General features: G+C 38.5%; 1 protein-coding gene across 14 annotated transcripts in view; it reads right to left on the bottom strand.

Annotated features, from left to right (window-relative positions):
- The window catches only part of AAK1 (AP2 associated kinase 1), a 322,133-nt gene that overhangs the window by 126,991 nt on the left and 179,870 nt on the right, over positions 1–15,272 (bottom strand). For all 14 annotated transcript variants that reach the window (XM_074207796.1, XM_074207788.1, XM_074207856.1 and 11 more), the window contains 3 exons: positions 6,155–6,276; positions 4,281–4,362; positions 3,378–3,510 (listed from right to left, as the gene is read on the bottom strand). In XM_074207796.1, the coding sequence (XP_074063897.1) occupies positions 3,378–3,510; positions 4,281–4,362; positions 6,155–6,276 (337 nt within the window). The remainder of the gene's footprint in view (positions 1–3,377; positions 3,511–4,280; positions 4,363–6,154; positions 6,277–15,272) is intronic.

Raw genomic sequence — 15,272 nt, 5'->3', positions numbered from 1 at the left:
TTCAGACAAAGAATAGAATTCAGGGAGATTGATGGAATTTACCAGAAATCAGGAATCAATACTTCAAAACAAAAAAAAAAATGAAAAATTAGAAGAAAATGTGAAATATCTCATTGAAAAAACAACTGATACAGAAAACAGACTTAGGAAAGTTAATTTAAAAATTATTGGAATACCTGAAAGGCATGATCAGGAAAAGAGCCTTGACATCATTTTCAAAGAATTACTACAGGAAAATTGCCCTGATATTCAAGAAGCAGAGGGCAAAATAGAAATGGAGAGAATCCACCCATCCCCCAGAGAAAGAGATCCCAAAAAACCAACCCCTAGGAATATTATAGCCAAGTTCCAGAATTCCCAAGTCAAGGAGAGAATATTGCAAGCAGCCAGAAGGACACAGTTCAAATATCGTGGAGCTGCAGTCAGGATCACACAGGACTTAGCAGCATCTACATTGGAAGCTCATAGGGCTTGGAATACAATATACCGGAAGGCAAAAGACCTTAGAATGCAGCCAAGAATGAACTACCCAGCAAGGCTGAATGTCCTCTTCCAGGGAAAAAGATGGACTTTCAGTGAACCAGGGGAATTTCAAAGGTTCCTTTTGGAATGACCAGAGCTGAATAGAAGGTTTGATCTTCAGATACAGGACTCAGGTGAAGCATGGAGATTGGAGGAGAGGGGGGAAATATGAGGGACTTAATGAGGATGAACTGCATGTATTCCTGCATAGAAAAATGACACTGATAATACTCATATGAACCTTCTCAGTTAATAGAGCAGGTAGAAAGAGCTTTTATAGTTGAAGCACAGGAGAAAGCTGAATTTGAAGATAAAATATGGTGTAAAAATGGAGTCAATAGAAAAAAAGGGAAATGGAATGGGAGAAAGAAAAAGGAGAGGGGGAATAGTCCAAGATATTTCACATAAGATTTTTTTTATTACAATGAGCTATTGCAATGATATGGAAGGGGGGAGGCAAGGGGGAATGAGGGAACCTTTGCTCTCATCAGAGATGGCTAGGAGAGGAAACAGCATATATACTCAATGGGGCATAGACATCTGGAGTAAGAAGGAGGGGGGAGCAGGGGGAAGGGGTGGGGATGTGAATAAAGCAGGAGAGGATGGACCATGGGGGGAGACTGGTTAGATATAACACATTTCCTTTCTTACTTCTTGCAAGGGGCTGGGATTGGAAGGCCTGCCCAGGACCATGGGGCCAGGTGGATGCTGGGCTTAAGGGGTGGTATGGGGGCTCAGGGCTTCTTGGCCCCAGGACCTAGGATCTGTATGCTGAGCCAGTCAACGACCCTACAGCAGAGTCAAATAGAGTACATGGTAGTGGAGAAATAAGAAAGGAGGGAGTTGCGATCAGCAGTGGCAATGGTGGAAAAACATGGAAGCAACTTTTGTGATGGACTTATCATAAAGAATGTGATCCACCCATGACAGAGTTGTTGGTGTTGGAACAAAGACTCAAGCACATGTGTTGTTATTATTTGGGGGAGGGTGCAGGGCAAGTGGGGCTGGATGGCTTGCCTGGGGCCACATAGCAGGGTGATCTTTGGGTGTCTGGGGCCGGATTTGGAACCAGGTGCTCCTGGCTCAAGGGCCAATGCTCTGTCTGCCACCCAGCCACCCCTACTATTATTACTATTTTCTTTTATTTTGGGTCTTTTTTTTTCTTTCTTTCTTTTTTTTTTTTTGGTTCTTGCAGGGCAGTGGGGATCGGGTGGCTTGCATGTCACACAGCTGGGTGATTGTTGGGTTTACGAGGCTGGATATGGACTCGGGTGCTCCTAGCTCCAGGGCTGGTGCTTCATCCATTGCGCCACCTGGCCATACCTACAATTATTACTATTATTTTTTTTTATTTTAATTTTTTTCTCTGCCCTTTACTTTTTTTGCCCAAGCAAGTCTATCTATATTCATGGGGGAGGAGGGGTATTTTGTTTACTTGTAAACAAGAATATTTTATTAATGTAAAAAAAACATTTGTACAAAATGAGAATAAAAAAATAAATTAAAAAAAAAAAGCAAAAGCCATTCCTACTGCCAAAGTGCTGGAATCAGTCAGATAGAAAAAAGGGCAATGAGCTATATGACTTAGATCTGGGTAACAATCCTAACCCTAAAAGAGCCTTGTCAACAGAGTGGAGGAGCGAAGGACCTCTGTTTCCATTTACTTCTTTTCTTTTTTTTTAGGTTTTTGTAAGGCAAATGGGGTTAAGTGGCTTGCCCAAGGCCACACAGTTAGATAATTATTAAGTGTCTGAGGCCGGATTTGAACTCAGGTACTCCTGACTCCAGGACTGGTGCTCTATCAACTGCCACCTAGCTGCCCCCTCCATTTACTTTTTATCATACAAGGGTTTATGGTCACCCCCATCATCTTGTTTCTAATGTATGTATGATGCAATAAAGTAACTGAAGAGGTTGAGAAGCCTTAGGCAATGTTAAACAATGTTCTCCTGTGATCCCACATTGTAAAAATGAATCTTCAAATGCCACACTAATGAAGGACAAGATAGACAAATATTTCAAGCTAGGAAGGTTTTGCATATGGGAGACTATATATTTCTGTCATGTGAGGACCAGCTAGGTGTGAAATGGGTCATCACCAAAGACCTGGCTACCAGTTGATAGATTTTTATATTCACAGTGATCCTAGATCACATCATAATGATAAACCTAAAAGTTATTAAGACTTAGTTCTGGGCCTCCAACTTCAGTACCTAGGAAAAATGCTTTCAGCACCTAATACACATAGTAGGACCTTTAAAAATATTTGTTGTGGGGGCGGCTAGGTGGTGCCAGTGGGCAGAGCACCAGCCCTGGAGTCAGGAGTACATGAGTTCAAATCCGGCCTAAAAAAATTTAATAATTACCTAGCTGTATGGCTTTGGGCAAGCCACTTAACCCCACTGACTTGCAAAAACCTAAAAAAAAAAATTGTGGTATTAAACTGAATTCTGCTGTGGCTAGAGGCAAATATTCAAGCAAGACACTGCCCAGTTAACCCCTTCATTGAAGTAGCTCCTAATTTTGCAAAGACCAGTATCTGACCCCTTGATATATCAGTCAGAATCCTGTTTCAGGATTTCCTCAAAGATCTTAATGGCATGCAAGTCCTGCACATTCTACACTTCTGCTCAAGTGATTCATGGAGGTAGTTTGTAAATTTACCTAAAAGTGACCTGTTTGAGCCTTGCTTCAAAGATATCTCACCATCTTTGTTCCTACCCATCAATCCACCTCCCCCTTCATGCCTTCCCTTTTGTTCTCTCTTGGGCAATCACTCCTCTCCCATTGGCAATTCAATCCTGGAGAGAGAAAAGGTTTAAACCAAGAGGAATCTGGGAAATGGAAATACTTACGTATGAGGCAATGCATGTCTTGGGAATACCGAGAATTATCAGGAATAGTGAAGTTTCCATCACAAATGGCTACCTGACTCTCCCCAAATGGCAATGTGAAGTAGCATAATTTATACAACAAACAACCAAGGGCCTAAAAGACAAAGGGGAAAAAAGGATTGTTTTCATTCTGTAACTACTGAGCACAGGCTTCTTTCTATAACCTCCCTATAAAATTTAAAAGGTTAGTTAGTGCAGTTAGAGTTGGATGAGACTCTAAAGATCATCTAATCTCCCTGACCTTAGGGGTAAAAAAGTTGGCTTCACAAATAGTAAGTGATTTGCCCAAGGTCTGGATGTACTAAATAACAAAGACCGGACTAACTCAGACCTTCTGACTCCATCTATTTGTGGATGCACTGAACCATAACTAGTAATTCTGGTACTCACAGCCATGAAGGTGGGATCAGGGCAAAGGGTGTGAAGGAGCCCAGCTGGGATGAAGCTACATTCAGAAAGAAGCATATCATATAGTTATTAGTACCTTCCTGCCAACTAGGGGTTCATCATTTCAATTGTTTTTAGACTTCAGAAGGAGGGCAGGTACTGCAGATTCCTCCTAAATTTCAGCACCATGGGGCAAAGCTGCAGTCACTCTACTCTAGTCACAGGTATGCAGGTATGTAAATTAATATACTAACAAGTGAGCAGCAACAGATTAAATTATTAATTCACGATTCTCTGGTATATTCAGGCATATAAAGCTCCTTCCTCTTTACCCCCCACCCAGAGACAAATGGTGCAAACATTATCCCTATTTTACTGAGAAAATTACAGTGAAGTGAGCTGAGCTCTAAATCTGGGTCTCTTGACTCCGAGGCTAAGTACTGTGCTGCCTAGCAAGTCAGAGCTGAGGTTACCTACCCAAATGTCGGCCTTCGTAGTGATGATTTTGCCACTATACAGGTTGACCATTTCTGGAGCTCGGTAAGAAAGAGTCGTGTACCTAAAATCAGAAGAAGCATTTTATTAAAGATGTCCCCATATTCTATTTCATTTGTTTCATCAATCCTGTAATAATAAAAATATTTGCATGTTTTACAACATATAGACTACAACAATACCTATAATAGAAGGGTGCAATAGTACAGAACTGTGTGGTCATTTCATAGTTCTATCAGCGGGTTTGGGTAGGGAAAAACACTGGCTGAAATTGAAATCTGGAGAAACCTGCACTGAATTTTACTATTTGCTATTTGCTAGTTATGTGACCTTGGGCAAATCCTTCCTCTAGGTCTCAGTTTTTCTACCTATGAAGCATAGAGATATGATAATATTATTGTTACCTATCACACAGGGTTTTATTAGGAACACGCTTTGTAAATCTTCAAATGTTATAACGTGAGTTATTATTATCACAATAGCTAAGCTGGAGATTTTAGGGCAAAATGTAAAAATGTGCCTTTTCAAACTAGCCTACCCAGGTGAAAGAAGAATGAATTTATTAGTACAAGTACTATCACCACCCACTTCTTTTCCATCAAGCTCTTCTATCCTGCAAGGCCCAACTCAAGTCTTAGCTCTTCCTGAAGTTTCTCTGTTGCTTCCAGCCCACAAAGAACTCTCATTTCCAGGAGCTCTTATAGTCACAAGCTTATAGCTGTCAGCAATTAATAATAATAATTCCTATTTCTATGGTGTTTTATACTACATGCAAAATGTTTCCTCCCAATAAACCCTGTGAGGCAGACAGGGCAAGTATTATTATCCCCATTTCATGGATAAGGAAAATTAAGTTCAGGAGATAAAAAAGTGCTTTGCCCAAAGTCAAATAGCACTAAAGCCAGGATTAAAACTCTAGTTTTTCTGATTCCAAATCAGTACTCTTTCCCATATAATAATATTTTAATATTAGATTATACACAGTCACACTATTCTATCTGCAATATATGTGTATACATATATATATATAATACATGCACATGGTATGTATATATGTGTATATGATAGATTTTATATGTGTGTGTGTGTGTGTGTGTGTGTGTGTGTGTGTGTGTGTGTGTGTATGAGATTTCTAAGGCAGGGAGTACTTCTTTCAGATTTCTTTATCTTCCACAATATTTCATTATAGAGCTAAGCATACAGTAGACGATTAAAAACAAAAATAAAAAACCAAAACCATCCAAAATCTGTTTGCTTTCATTATTATTTAATTTAAATACTCTAATAAGTGGTTTTATTCTATTTTTTATTAGGTTTTAAGTGAAAGGCAAAGTATTTTTAAAAAACTAAAATATAATTTAAGGTTTATCAGTCTGGATCTTTCCACTAAACTAATGGGGAACTGATAAGTTAGTTGCCTCTGTATTTTCCTCTTTCCTCCAGGAGGCCTCCAAGTAAGAACTTAGAATACCTCATAATTCTTAGAATTGTCTCTTTCTCTATTTGATCTATTCCTCTGTTTTCCTCTCTCTGGATTGAAACCTAGATCTCCTACTTCAAATTCAATGTTCTATTAATTCTTTAGAATTAGCCTATTAATTTATTACTAATTATTGTTATTTAATTAATTTAGAATTAACCTATTAAGTCTTTAGAAAGTGACTGCATTTTCTGGTAGGTGACCCTTTAAATCTCATAGTTATAGGATTTAACAATTCAACCAAATCATATAAAAGTTATCCTTTGAAATACTCCCATATAAAACTACTGTCTTCCCAATCCAGGTCCCCTCCCTATGCTCAGAGAAGTCACAGATCTGAGAGTACAGTCATGCCCCAAGGAAGAAGGAGGCTTACTTCTTAATCTCATCTTCTACCAAGTTGACTCCTTCAGCTTGTGGGTTCTGGAATCTGTTGGTGGCACTCCCAAAGTCACAAAGGACGTAATGACCTCGGTCATGCAGCAGGATGTTTTCCACCTGAAAAATGTTCCCCATCCCCAGTCACAACAGATCACTTACAAGAGGAAACTAGGTTTGGTTCCAAAGCAACATCAATGAAAGTATTTCTTTCTGATACTTCGTCAGTGTACATAAAGAGAATATCTATTCCCTCCTCTTAGCCTCTCTTAGCAGGGGCCTCAAAAGATGAACTGGGAAGATTGATAACAGAAACTTAAAAACAAAAGGGAAAATAAAAGAGAGGAGAATGTACAATGACAGCTTCATGTAGAAGATCATTTTAAAGATAATTCTAATGCTAAAAGCCAGAGTTACAAGAGTTGCTACTGTATAGCCTGTGTTTTTCCATGTCTGGAATGTGCTCCCTTTGCAGTCTCTGATTCTTAGAATACTTCCTCCAAAATATAGTTAGAGAGTCTTTTGGAATCTTTTCCCATTCTCTCCACTCCCAATTATTACAGATTTCTTCCTTACTGGAAAATCAATGAACACAAACTCATAAAGCCCACCCCCAGAACATCAGATCAAGCTTCCAAGTGTCTGTTTCAGCCATCTTCTTGTCATCTTCCTTGTCATTACTCTCCAGACCTCCAAGTCATGCCCTGGGAACCTTAATCTACTCTAATTTGGAATATCAGACCTTGGGCTAAACTGTTTCAATTGATCCATTAGTGTAAAAATTCAACTATTCCATTTTAAGCCCATTTAGCCCCTTCCTCTCAACCATGCTATGACACTTTAACCTCTTAGATATCTTAGATTCTCTTTAAGAATGAAGCATGAACAACTACTACCATTTTCTCTGGAAAAGGCATGTCAAGGGACAGCTCAGGGCTTCACTCACCATTCCTGTGACTCTACCTACTCCTGGCCACCATTCTCTTCTATCTGTGTTCTCACGCATTAGAATATAAGTTCTTTGGGGACCAGGACCACATTGCTTTTCTCTGATATCCCCAATACTTTAGCACATAGTAAGAAAGGACTAAATAATTTTTATTATTCCTTTTGAAATTATTCTGTGCATGCTTTCTTTCATTTTTTTTTTTGGCAAGGCAATGGGGTTAAGTGACTTGCCCAAGGTAACACAGCTAGGCAATTATTAAGTGTCTGAGACTGGATTTGAACTCAGGTCCTTCTGACTCCAGGGTCAGTGCTCTATCCTCTGTGCCACCTAGCTGCCCCTTACTCTTTTATTTCATTACCCATTACATATAACCCCAGTGACAAAAAAGTCCCCAAGGGCAAGAATAAGTTGACTTTTTCCTTAGTACAGAACCCTGAATAAATAAAATGGTTAATATTTGTTTGTTGAATTAAGTAATTCTATAGATTTTAGTTTTTTGACAAATTCATGTCTTTAGCTTCGCTTCTAAATGTTTCTTACTATGTTTCAGAAAACAACCCAGAAGCAGCACAGTATAAACGGAAGGAACAATGACTTTAGAATCAGGATTTGAAAATCCTATTACTTACTTTCTGTGAGACCCTGGGTAAAGTTACTTTCCTGGTCTAGGGCAGGATTTTCTCAGAGTCTCAGAAGTTCTCTTCCAGTTCTAATTTCTGAAATACTGGTTTGGTAATGTGCTAAAATGGTCTCCATGGGATAGCTAGGTAGTGCACCAGCCCTGGAGTTCTAAGGACCTAAATTCAAATCTGTTTCAGACACTTACTAGCCATGTAACTCAGGACAAATCACTTAACCCTGATTGCCTCCAAAAAATTAAAATGCTCTGGTTGATCTGTTTGTAAAAGGCATATTCTCTCTTCTTCTTCTTCCTGTTACTTTATTAAAGACAATGGAAAGAAAAAGGTTAATGGGACCACACAGTAAGAAGAGCAAATTCAGGTTACAATTTTTTGGGCAGGATCTTTCATCTCTGTGGGTCTAGGGAAGGTAGGATGAACTGCTTTTGAGTTCCTCATAGTTCAGAAATTTAGTGATGAGTTAGGAAGTATAGACGATGAAGTCCCAAAGCAAGGGGGAGAGGGATTACTTGCACTCTACTTTCCAAGTGGAGAAGTAGACCCAGGACGAATTCATGTACTAATACGGAGTTATAATAATGTATGCCCTTCATTTTTGAAGAAGACCACAATATCAGGTAGGTGATACAGTGACAAGCATGAGAATGATACTGTGTTAGAATTATAAAGAAGCATAAAGACCATCTATAAAATGGGAACAATAACACATTGCAAGCTCTCAGGGTTGCTAAATGGGAAGCAATTTCATTATAAAGTCTTACAGGAAAGCAAGCTATTACTATACTTTTTTCCTGAAGGAATGCAACCTGTCCAAGATCAAGAAGATAGTTCATTTCACAACTTGAACTCTGATTTAGGCTTTCCTAGCTCTTATTCCATTGGCCATCCCTTGAGGACATCAGCTTAGAGAACAACTTACTAAAGGACCAGCTGGAAGGAATCTTAGACTTCCTCTAGTTCAACTCTTTCATTTTAAAGTTGCCTTGGATAAGTCAAAGGGCCTTTTTGGACCCAATATTTTATGATACTTTGTTTCCAAATCCAGGATCCTTTTCCACCACAACAAGCTAACTCACTTGCAGTTCTGTTGGTAGGTATATTCTGATAGGTGGGTTGGAGTCTGTGATTTTAGAAGTTTGTATAACATTTATTCCTGAGTCACTGGAAGTGATCAGTTAACAAACCAATATATGTAAAGATCTTTAACTGCTTTCCCAAGAGAAGCACTTTCTCTAGCCTTGGCAATCCAATCAAACTGCCACACGCAGGAACTTTTGTGATGCCTTTGCTTGGCTTAGATGTTTTATCAGGGGAGCAGCAATTTTTGCTGAGTGTGGCCTCTGAGGCAGATGGAGAAGCAATAGCCAGAACGAAGGTCAACTAAGGATCAGAGGGCTGAGAACAAAGGAAACTTAGACAACATCTCACCATTTTAAGTAACCACTGATGGTAGATCCTTAAGAGGACAGATAATTTTGGTGTAGATCAGGTCCATAGACAGCAAGGGAATATGGCAATCTGACAGTTGGGAGAGCACCTCATATTTTTCACCAAAATACTTTTGTATCTATCCTCTTTATCTAATCATTAATATCTGAGAGGTGGATTGGAAGGAATATTTATACCCATTTTATAGGCAGAGAGAAATCAAGGGATTTACTAATGGGTGTCCAGTTAGTTTTACAGCAGAGCTGTAACTAGCTTCCAGGTTTCCTGGATTCCAACTCAATATCTCTTCCTCCATTCTATTATGCATCCTAAAGATCCCAGTAGCTCACAAGAGAGAATAAATTTTTCTTCAAAAAAGCAACAGAACACAGAGATGACCCTAGTTTCTCCAAGACTTTGTCAGCAGGGGTGAAGGCCTTGGCAGGTCCTCCCAGGTTGGACAGACAGGTCGGGAGTTCAGGGTCAGTCATGGCTATGAAGTCTATTATAAGGGTCAGTCAGTTATGGAGACTCAGGTCAGATGGGTTCAAAATAATAAGTTTGTTCATTATAGGAACTGACAAAGGTAACATACTAAGGCAAAAAGGTTGCCTTCTGTGTCAGTGGAGAGCATTCCTACTCCAGTGAAACCAAGGCTCTTTGAACTGTCAAAAAAAAAATAACGAAAAACTCAGAACCTTTATTGTGCTGATGGATCAAAAGCCACACTTGTTTTCTTCACCACCCCTGGAACTAAGTGATGCTTCTTCCTTAAAATAATATTTAATTAACACCTCAGGTAATCCAAGGATCACCTGTGGGACAAATTTGGTCTTCTGCCCCATTGTCTATTTTTTGTATGTATGATCTGTTTTTATTTTAAAATATAAAAACTATTCTTAGTTCAGGTCCAAAGGAAAACAATGATCTGGCTGGATTTGATCTATAGGCTAAATTTTGCTATTCCCTGATATAGCCCATCCACAGGAGTTAATAGTGATTCCTGCTTCGAGTTTCCTCAAAATATATATATATATATTTTGTACAAGTTGTATTCTTCTAGGAGTAAATAAGTTGCCCGAGTATGGATACTGCTTTGTTTCTGCCACTATATTCACAGAAGATACCCATGCACAGAGTAGATTCTTAACAATTGCATCCTGAAATTAAGACAAAATATGCAGTTAGAAGGCAAAGTGAATAGAGCATCAGGCCTGAAGTCAGAAAGATTCATCTAGCAGGACGGTCTCAAAAACATCTGGAAAGACTTGCATGAAGGGGCAGCTAGGTGGTGCAGGGATAGAGCACCAGCCCTGGAGTCAAGAGGTCCTGAATTCAAATCTGGCCTCAGATACTTAATAATTACCTAGCTGTGTGACCTTGGGTGAGTTACTTAACTTCATTGCCTTGCCAAAAAAAAATCCAAAAAGAAAAAAAGACTTGCATGAGCTGATACAAAGTGAAATATACTATGTACAAATTATCAGCAATATTATGCAATGATCAGATGTGAATGACTTAGAAATACATTAATTCAGGACAACTCTAAAGGACTTTTTCTTAAATCTTTTTTTAAAAAATTTATTTATTTAAGGCAATGGGGTTAATGCAAGTCACTTAAACCTCTTTTGCCACAGTTTCCTCATCTGCAAAATGAACTGGAGAAGGAATGGCAAACTACTTCAGTATCTTTGCCAAGAAAACCCAAAAGGGATCACAAAGAATCAGACACTGTTGAAATGATTGAACAATAACAAATGCTTTCCCATCTTGTCTACCTGCTTTAAGACTTCTACCCTCCTGGAACAGATAGAACATATCTAATCCCTGTGCCTCACAACAGTGTTGCAAATACTCTGTAACAAAAGTATCATTTGCAAATAGAAGCCAGAGTATGCATGTGTGTGTGTGTGTGTGTGTGTGTGTGTGTGTGTATAATATATACATTATATATATTTATTGCCTTAGAAAATCATAGCATTGCACATGTTATTCAGCATTTTTATTTATTTTCTTAAAAAAAATTTTTCTAATTCCATTTTAATCACTGGGCCCATTAGGCAGTTTTGCTGGTCACTAAGCTAGATATGAATTTAAATCCGTCCTCTAAACTGCTATCATTTCCGTCTAGGCCATTCCATCCCCAGGTTAAATATCTCCTCTTCTTTCAACAATTTTCTCACAGGACATGATTTTAAGAACCCTCTCCAGCCTAGTCACTCTCCTGTAAACACACTCGCTAACTTGACAATGTTCCTCCCTAAAACATGACTATTGAAAATAGAATACAACCTACCTTATGTGGTAAAATAAAAGGTAGAGTACAGAAGGGTTACTATCTCTCCCTTGTTCTGGACATGATCCCTCTAATTAATGTTGCCTAAAATCATATAACCATTTTGGCTTACCATACACCAGTGCTGAACTGGCCCACTGATCTCTGAAGTCTGGATGGTTTAACTTTATAAAATAACATCACCTCTACATTCTGAATTTGTTTAATGACTCTTTTGGAGTCCATAATTCTGCTAAGAACTTTACATAAAACCTAAATTTGTGTGTCTCTAAAAGACTCCTATCCACTGCTCCTAGTTTGTTTTTTCTTTTTCAGGACAAAGAAAAAATGTCTAATCTCTTTTCCATATGGCTGTCCTTGACTTGAAGATAATAACAATGATTATCTTTAAGTCTCCTTTGAGCTAAATATTCTCATTCTTGTTAACTAATGTTCATATTCTAGTTGCCTTCTCTGGATCACCAATATCCTTCATAAAAATGTGAATGTCCAGATAAATAGAATACTCTAAATATGGTAAAGCAGGACCCATACTAACCTAGTCCTGGACTCTGTCTCTTCCTAAATGTCTAATACCTCATTAAGCTTTTGATCTCACACCACTGATTCATAATAAGTTAACAGCCCACTAAAACCTTTCTGTCTTTTTCATATAATCCTCAAATGTAATGGTTACTATTTACAATTCTATCCAAGTCACTGAAAACAATATGAAACAGGACAAGGTCAAAGGCAGAGTCATAGCAAGCCATCCACTCAATCAAATACAACAACATGAAGTAGCCAATTGATATTTAGGGCTGGTCTACCTCCTAGATCTAGAGAAGTCACAACATGATTACATACATACTTTTGGTATGTTTTAGATGTTGATGAAAATGGAGCAGGGTAGGGGCGGCTAGGTGGCGCAGTGGATAAAGCACCGGCCTTAGAGTCAGGAGTACCTGGGTTCAAATCCGACCTCAGACACTTAATAATTACCTAGCCGTGTGGCCTTGGGCAAGCCACTTAACCTCATTGCCTTGAAAAATCTAAAAACAAACAAACAAACAAAAAAAAGAAAATAGAGCAGGGAACTATCTTTAGGGAAACAGAGTTGAGAAATAGAACAGAATGACTTCTTTCAATTCCATGAGTTCAAAATCTTAATGTTTGCCAGGAGTTCAACAGAAATAACTGGTAACAATAATGACTAGAAATATTTTAGGCCTTCTGTCCCAAAAAGGGTCTGGAAATATTAATTATTAATTTTTGTCACTGGTAAACTAAAGAACCAAGATGTCAAAGAGTAGTCAACTTGTTTCCTTATGGTCCCTTCAACATTTCCTAATTAATCCTATTTTCTTCCCTTGCCTCCCCATCCTCTTCTGTCTGTCCAAATCCCAAATATTCTCTAAGGTCCATCTTCTCTATGAAAGCTTCTCTGATAATGATTTTTCTTCTCCTCCCATGAACTCCTATAGAATTCATTTAGTAATTGATCACATATTGCCTTGAATACAATGTTGCCATAACAGCTACCAAGATAAATACTTACTGTTGAAAGTATTTGTCCAAGGTAAATTCAGGATAAAGTGCATCCTAATTCCTTCCTTATTACCCTGGTTTCATGGATCTTAGAGATTCAGCCCTGGGGCTTTTAGGTATGGTCTTGCAAAGGATGTAATCTGTTTCCAGAGATCATCTGCACATTTTCAGGATGGTAATGAGCACCTGCCTTCTCTATTGTCCTTCACTAATGCCTCATTATGGCATTGAAGTGATAGTGGGGTTAAGGTGCTGCCATGGGGATGCAAAGCATTAGCAAGTTCTACCAAATTGAAGAAATTCTCAGCATGCATCTGTTGGTGAACTCTCTGCTTGTTGCAGGAGGTTCAACCTAGCTAACTTGGAAGTGGTTCATTACCCGAGGGTAGCTGGTTAGCAGGTGATGAGTTCAAAGGCTGAGGTGACTCATAACTCACTGACAAAGGTAAAGCAGGGTTGGGATCTAAGTGCTCTTAAATGGTTGTTACTATTTTGTAATGAGTAAGTGATTGAATTAGTCCATCACTGCTTATATTGAGGACCAGAACAGTCAATGGACAAAGAAAGGGGTGCAGAACTGAGTATGAGGAAAATGCTGCATTTTGAAAATTATACAGAACTCAAAATTATACAACAAACTGAAGCTTCAACTTCAAACAAAAACTCATTTTTTGATATCAATATTCTTCCAGCAATTCTCCAAAGCTATGACTCATACCATCTTGTATCAAAAAAAATTCAAAATTATGTTTGAGTCAAAGGGCAACACAGAGATGCATGATGGGCATAAATAAACTGAATCATATTGCCAATGATAACTTGACCAGAGTGGAATAAAAAAAAATCAGAAAATGTATGAGTGTTAACGGATGTGGCTTGTCAAATAACAGGACCAGGAGATAATAGGATAGTTTGTATGCTGCTCTGGTACACCACAATGTTAAGGTCTAAAGGAAGGCCCCTCTTGCTTTGGATTAATTATGATATCACATTTTTTGGTTGGTTTTCAGTTGTGTCTAACTCTTCAGAACCTTTGGGTTTTTTTTGGCCAAGATACTGAAGTGGTTTTATTTCTTTCTCCAGTCCATTTTACAGATGAAAAAATGGAGGCAAATTGGGTAAAGTGATTTGCCAGGGTCTCACGATTAGTATGTATTTGAGGCCATATTTTAATTCATGAGTCTTCCTCACTTCAAGCCCAGCACTCTATCCACTAAACCACCTAGCTGCCCTGTAGATGCTAAAGAAATGATTACTGATTAACTAACTGATGCCAAACTAACCTTATTTTCTTAATCAATTAGGTTATTAATTAGACACTAATTAATGGGGTTACCTATTATTAGATAAGGGATCATTAGGATTCTCAAAATGCTACACATAGTACAGAACAAGACTTCAGGATGGCATCTGACAACATCTGACAACATAATGAAGATAACAAAGGTACAGTTAAGCAGATATGGAACTGAATGACCAGACCCAAAGAGTGGTGAATGATGATGATGTTTGTCCTTTATTCCCGAAGAAGACCATATCAGGGAGGTGATACTATGAGTGAGTGGGAACTGTGCTAAGTCACCCACCCCCACTTTCTCCTCTGGAGTAATCTGGGTCCAGTGACCATATATGAGTCAGGACAACCGGAGAAGACTTTAGATGGGAGGCAATCAGGGTTAACTGATATGCCCAAGGGCACACAGCTAATGTCTGAGATGAATTTGAACTCAGGTCCTCCTGACTGACTCAGCACTCTACCATTAGTGAAAGGCCTCAGTGTAGGGCTCAGTCCATTATGCAATATGTTTTATCAATGGTCCACATGAGGGCATAATCAACCTACTTATCAAATTTTAAGAAGACTCAAAACAGAAAGGAAAATTACATTAAATGTCAGTATCAATACTGAAAAAAATTTAAACAGGCAGGAAGAGTAAGTTGCTACTAAGAAAGTGAAATGCAAACCCAAATAGCATTTGGATTAAAAAAAATCAGCTGCACAAGATATGATTAACCAACATCTCATGTGAAAAAGGCTGGGAAACTGCAAACCTAAGTCAACACTTGATGTGACCATCAAAAAATTCAGTGGAATCTTATATTCCAATCCTCTGCTTCAGTCAGATCCCACCTGGAACACCCATCCAGTTATAAGCATCACCTTTTAAAAAGAACATTAAAAATTTGGGGCATATACAGAGAGAGCAACCAGAATGATGAGGAGCTTGGAAAATCAGGTCATATAATGATTATTGAGAACCTGGGTCAGACATGA

Source organism: Macrotis lagotis, chromosome 1 (assembly GCF_037893015.1).
Source record: "Macrotis lagotis isolate mMagLag1 chromosome 1, bilby.v1.9.chrom.fasta, whole genome shotgun sequence".
Lineage (NCBI taxonomy): Eukaryota > Metazoa > Chordata > Mammalia > Peramelemorphia > Peramelidae > Macrotis > Macrotis lagotis.
Note: the sequence above shows the minus strand (reverse complement) of the source record. Positions and strands in the feature narration are given on the sequence as shown.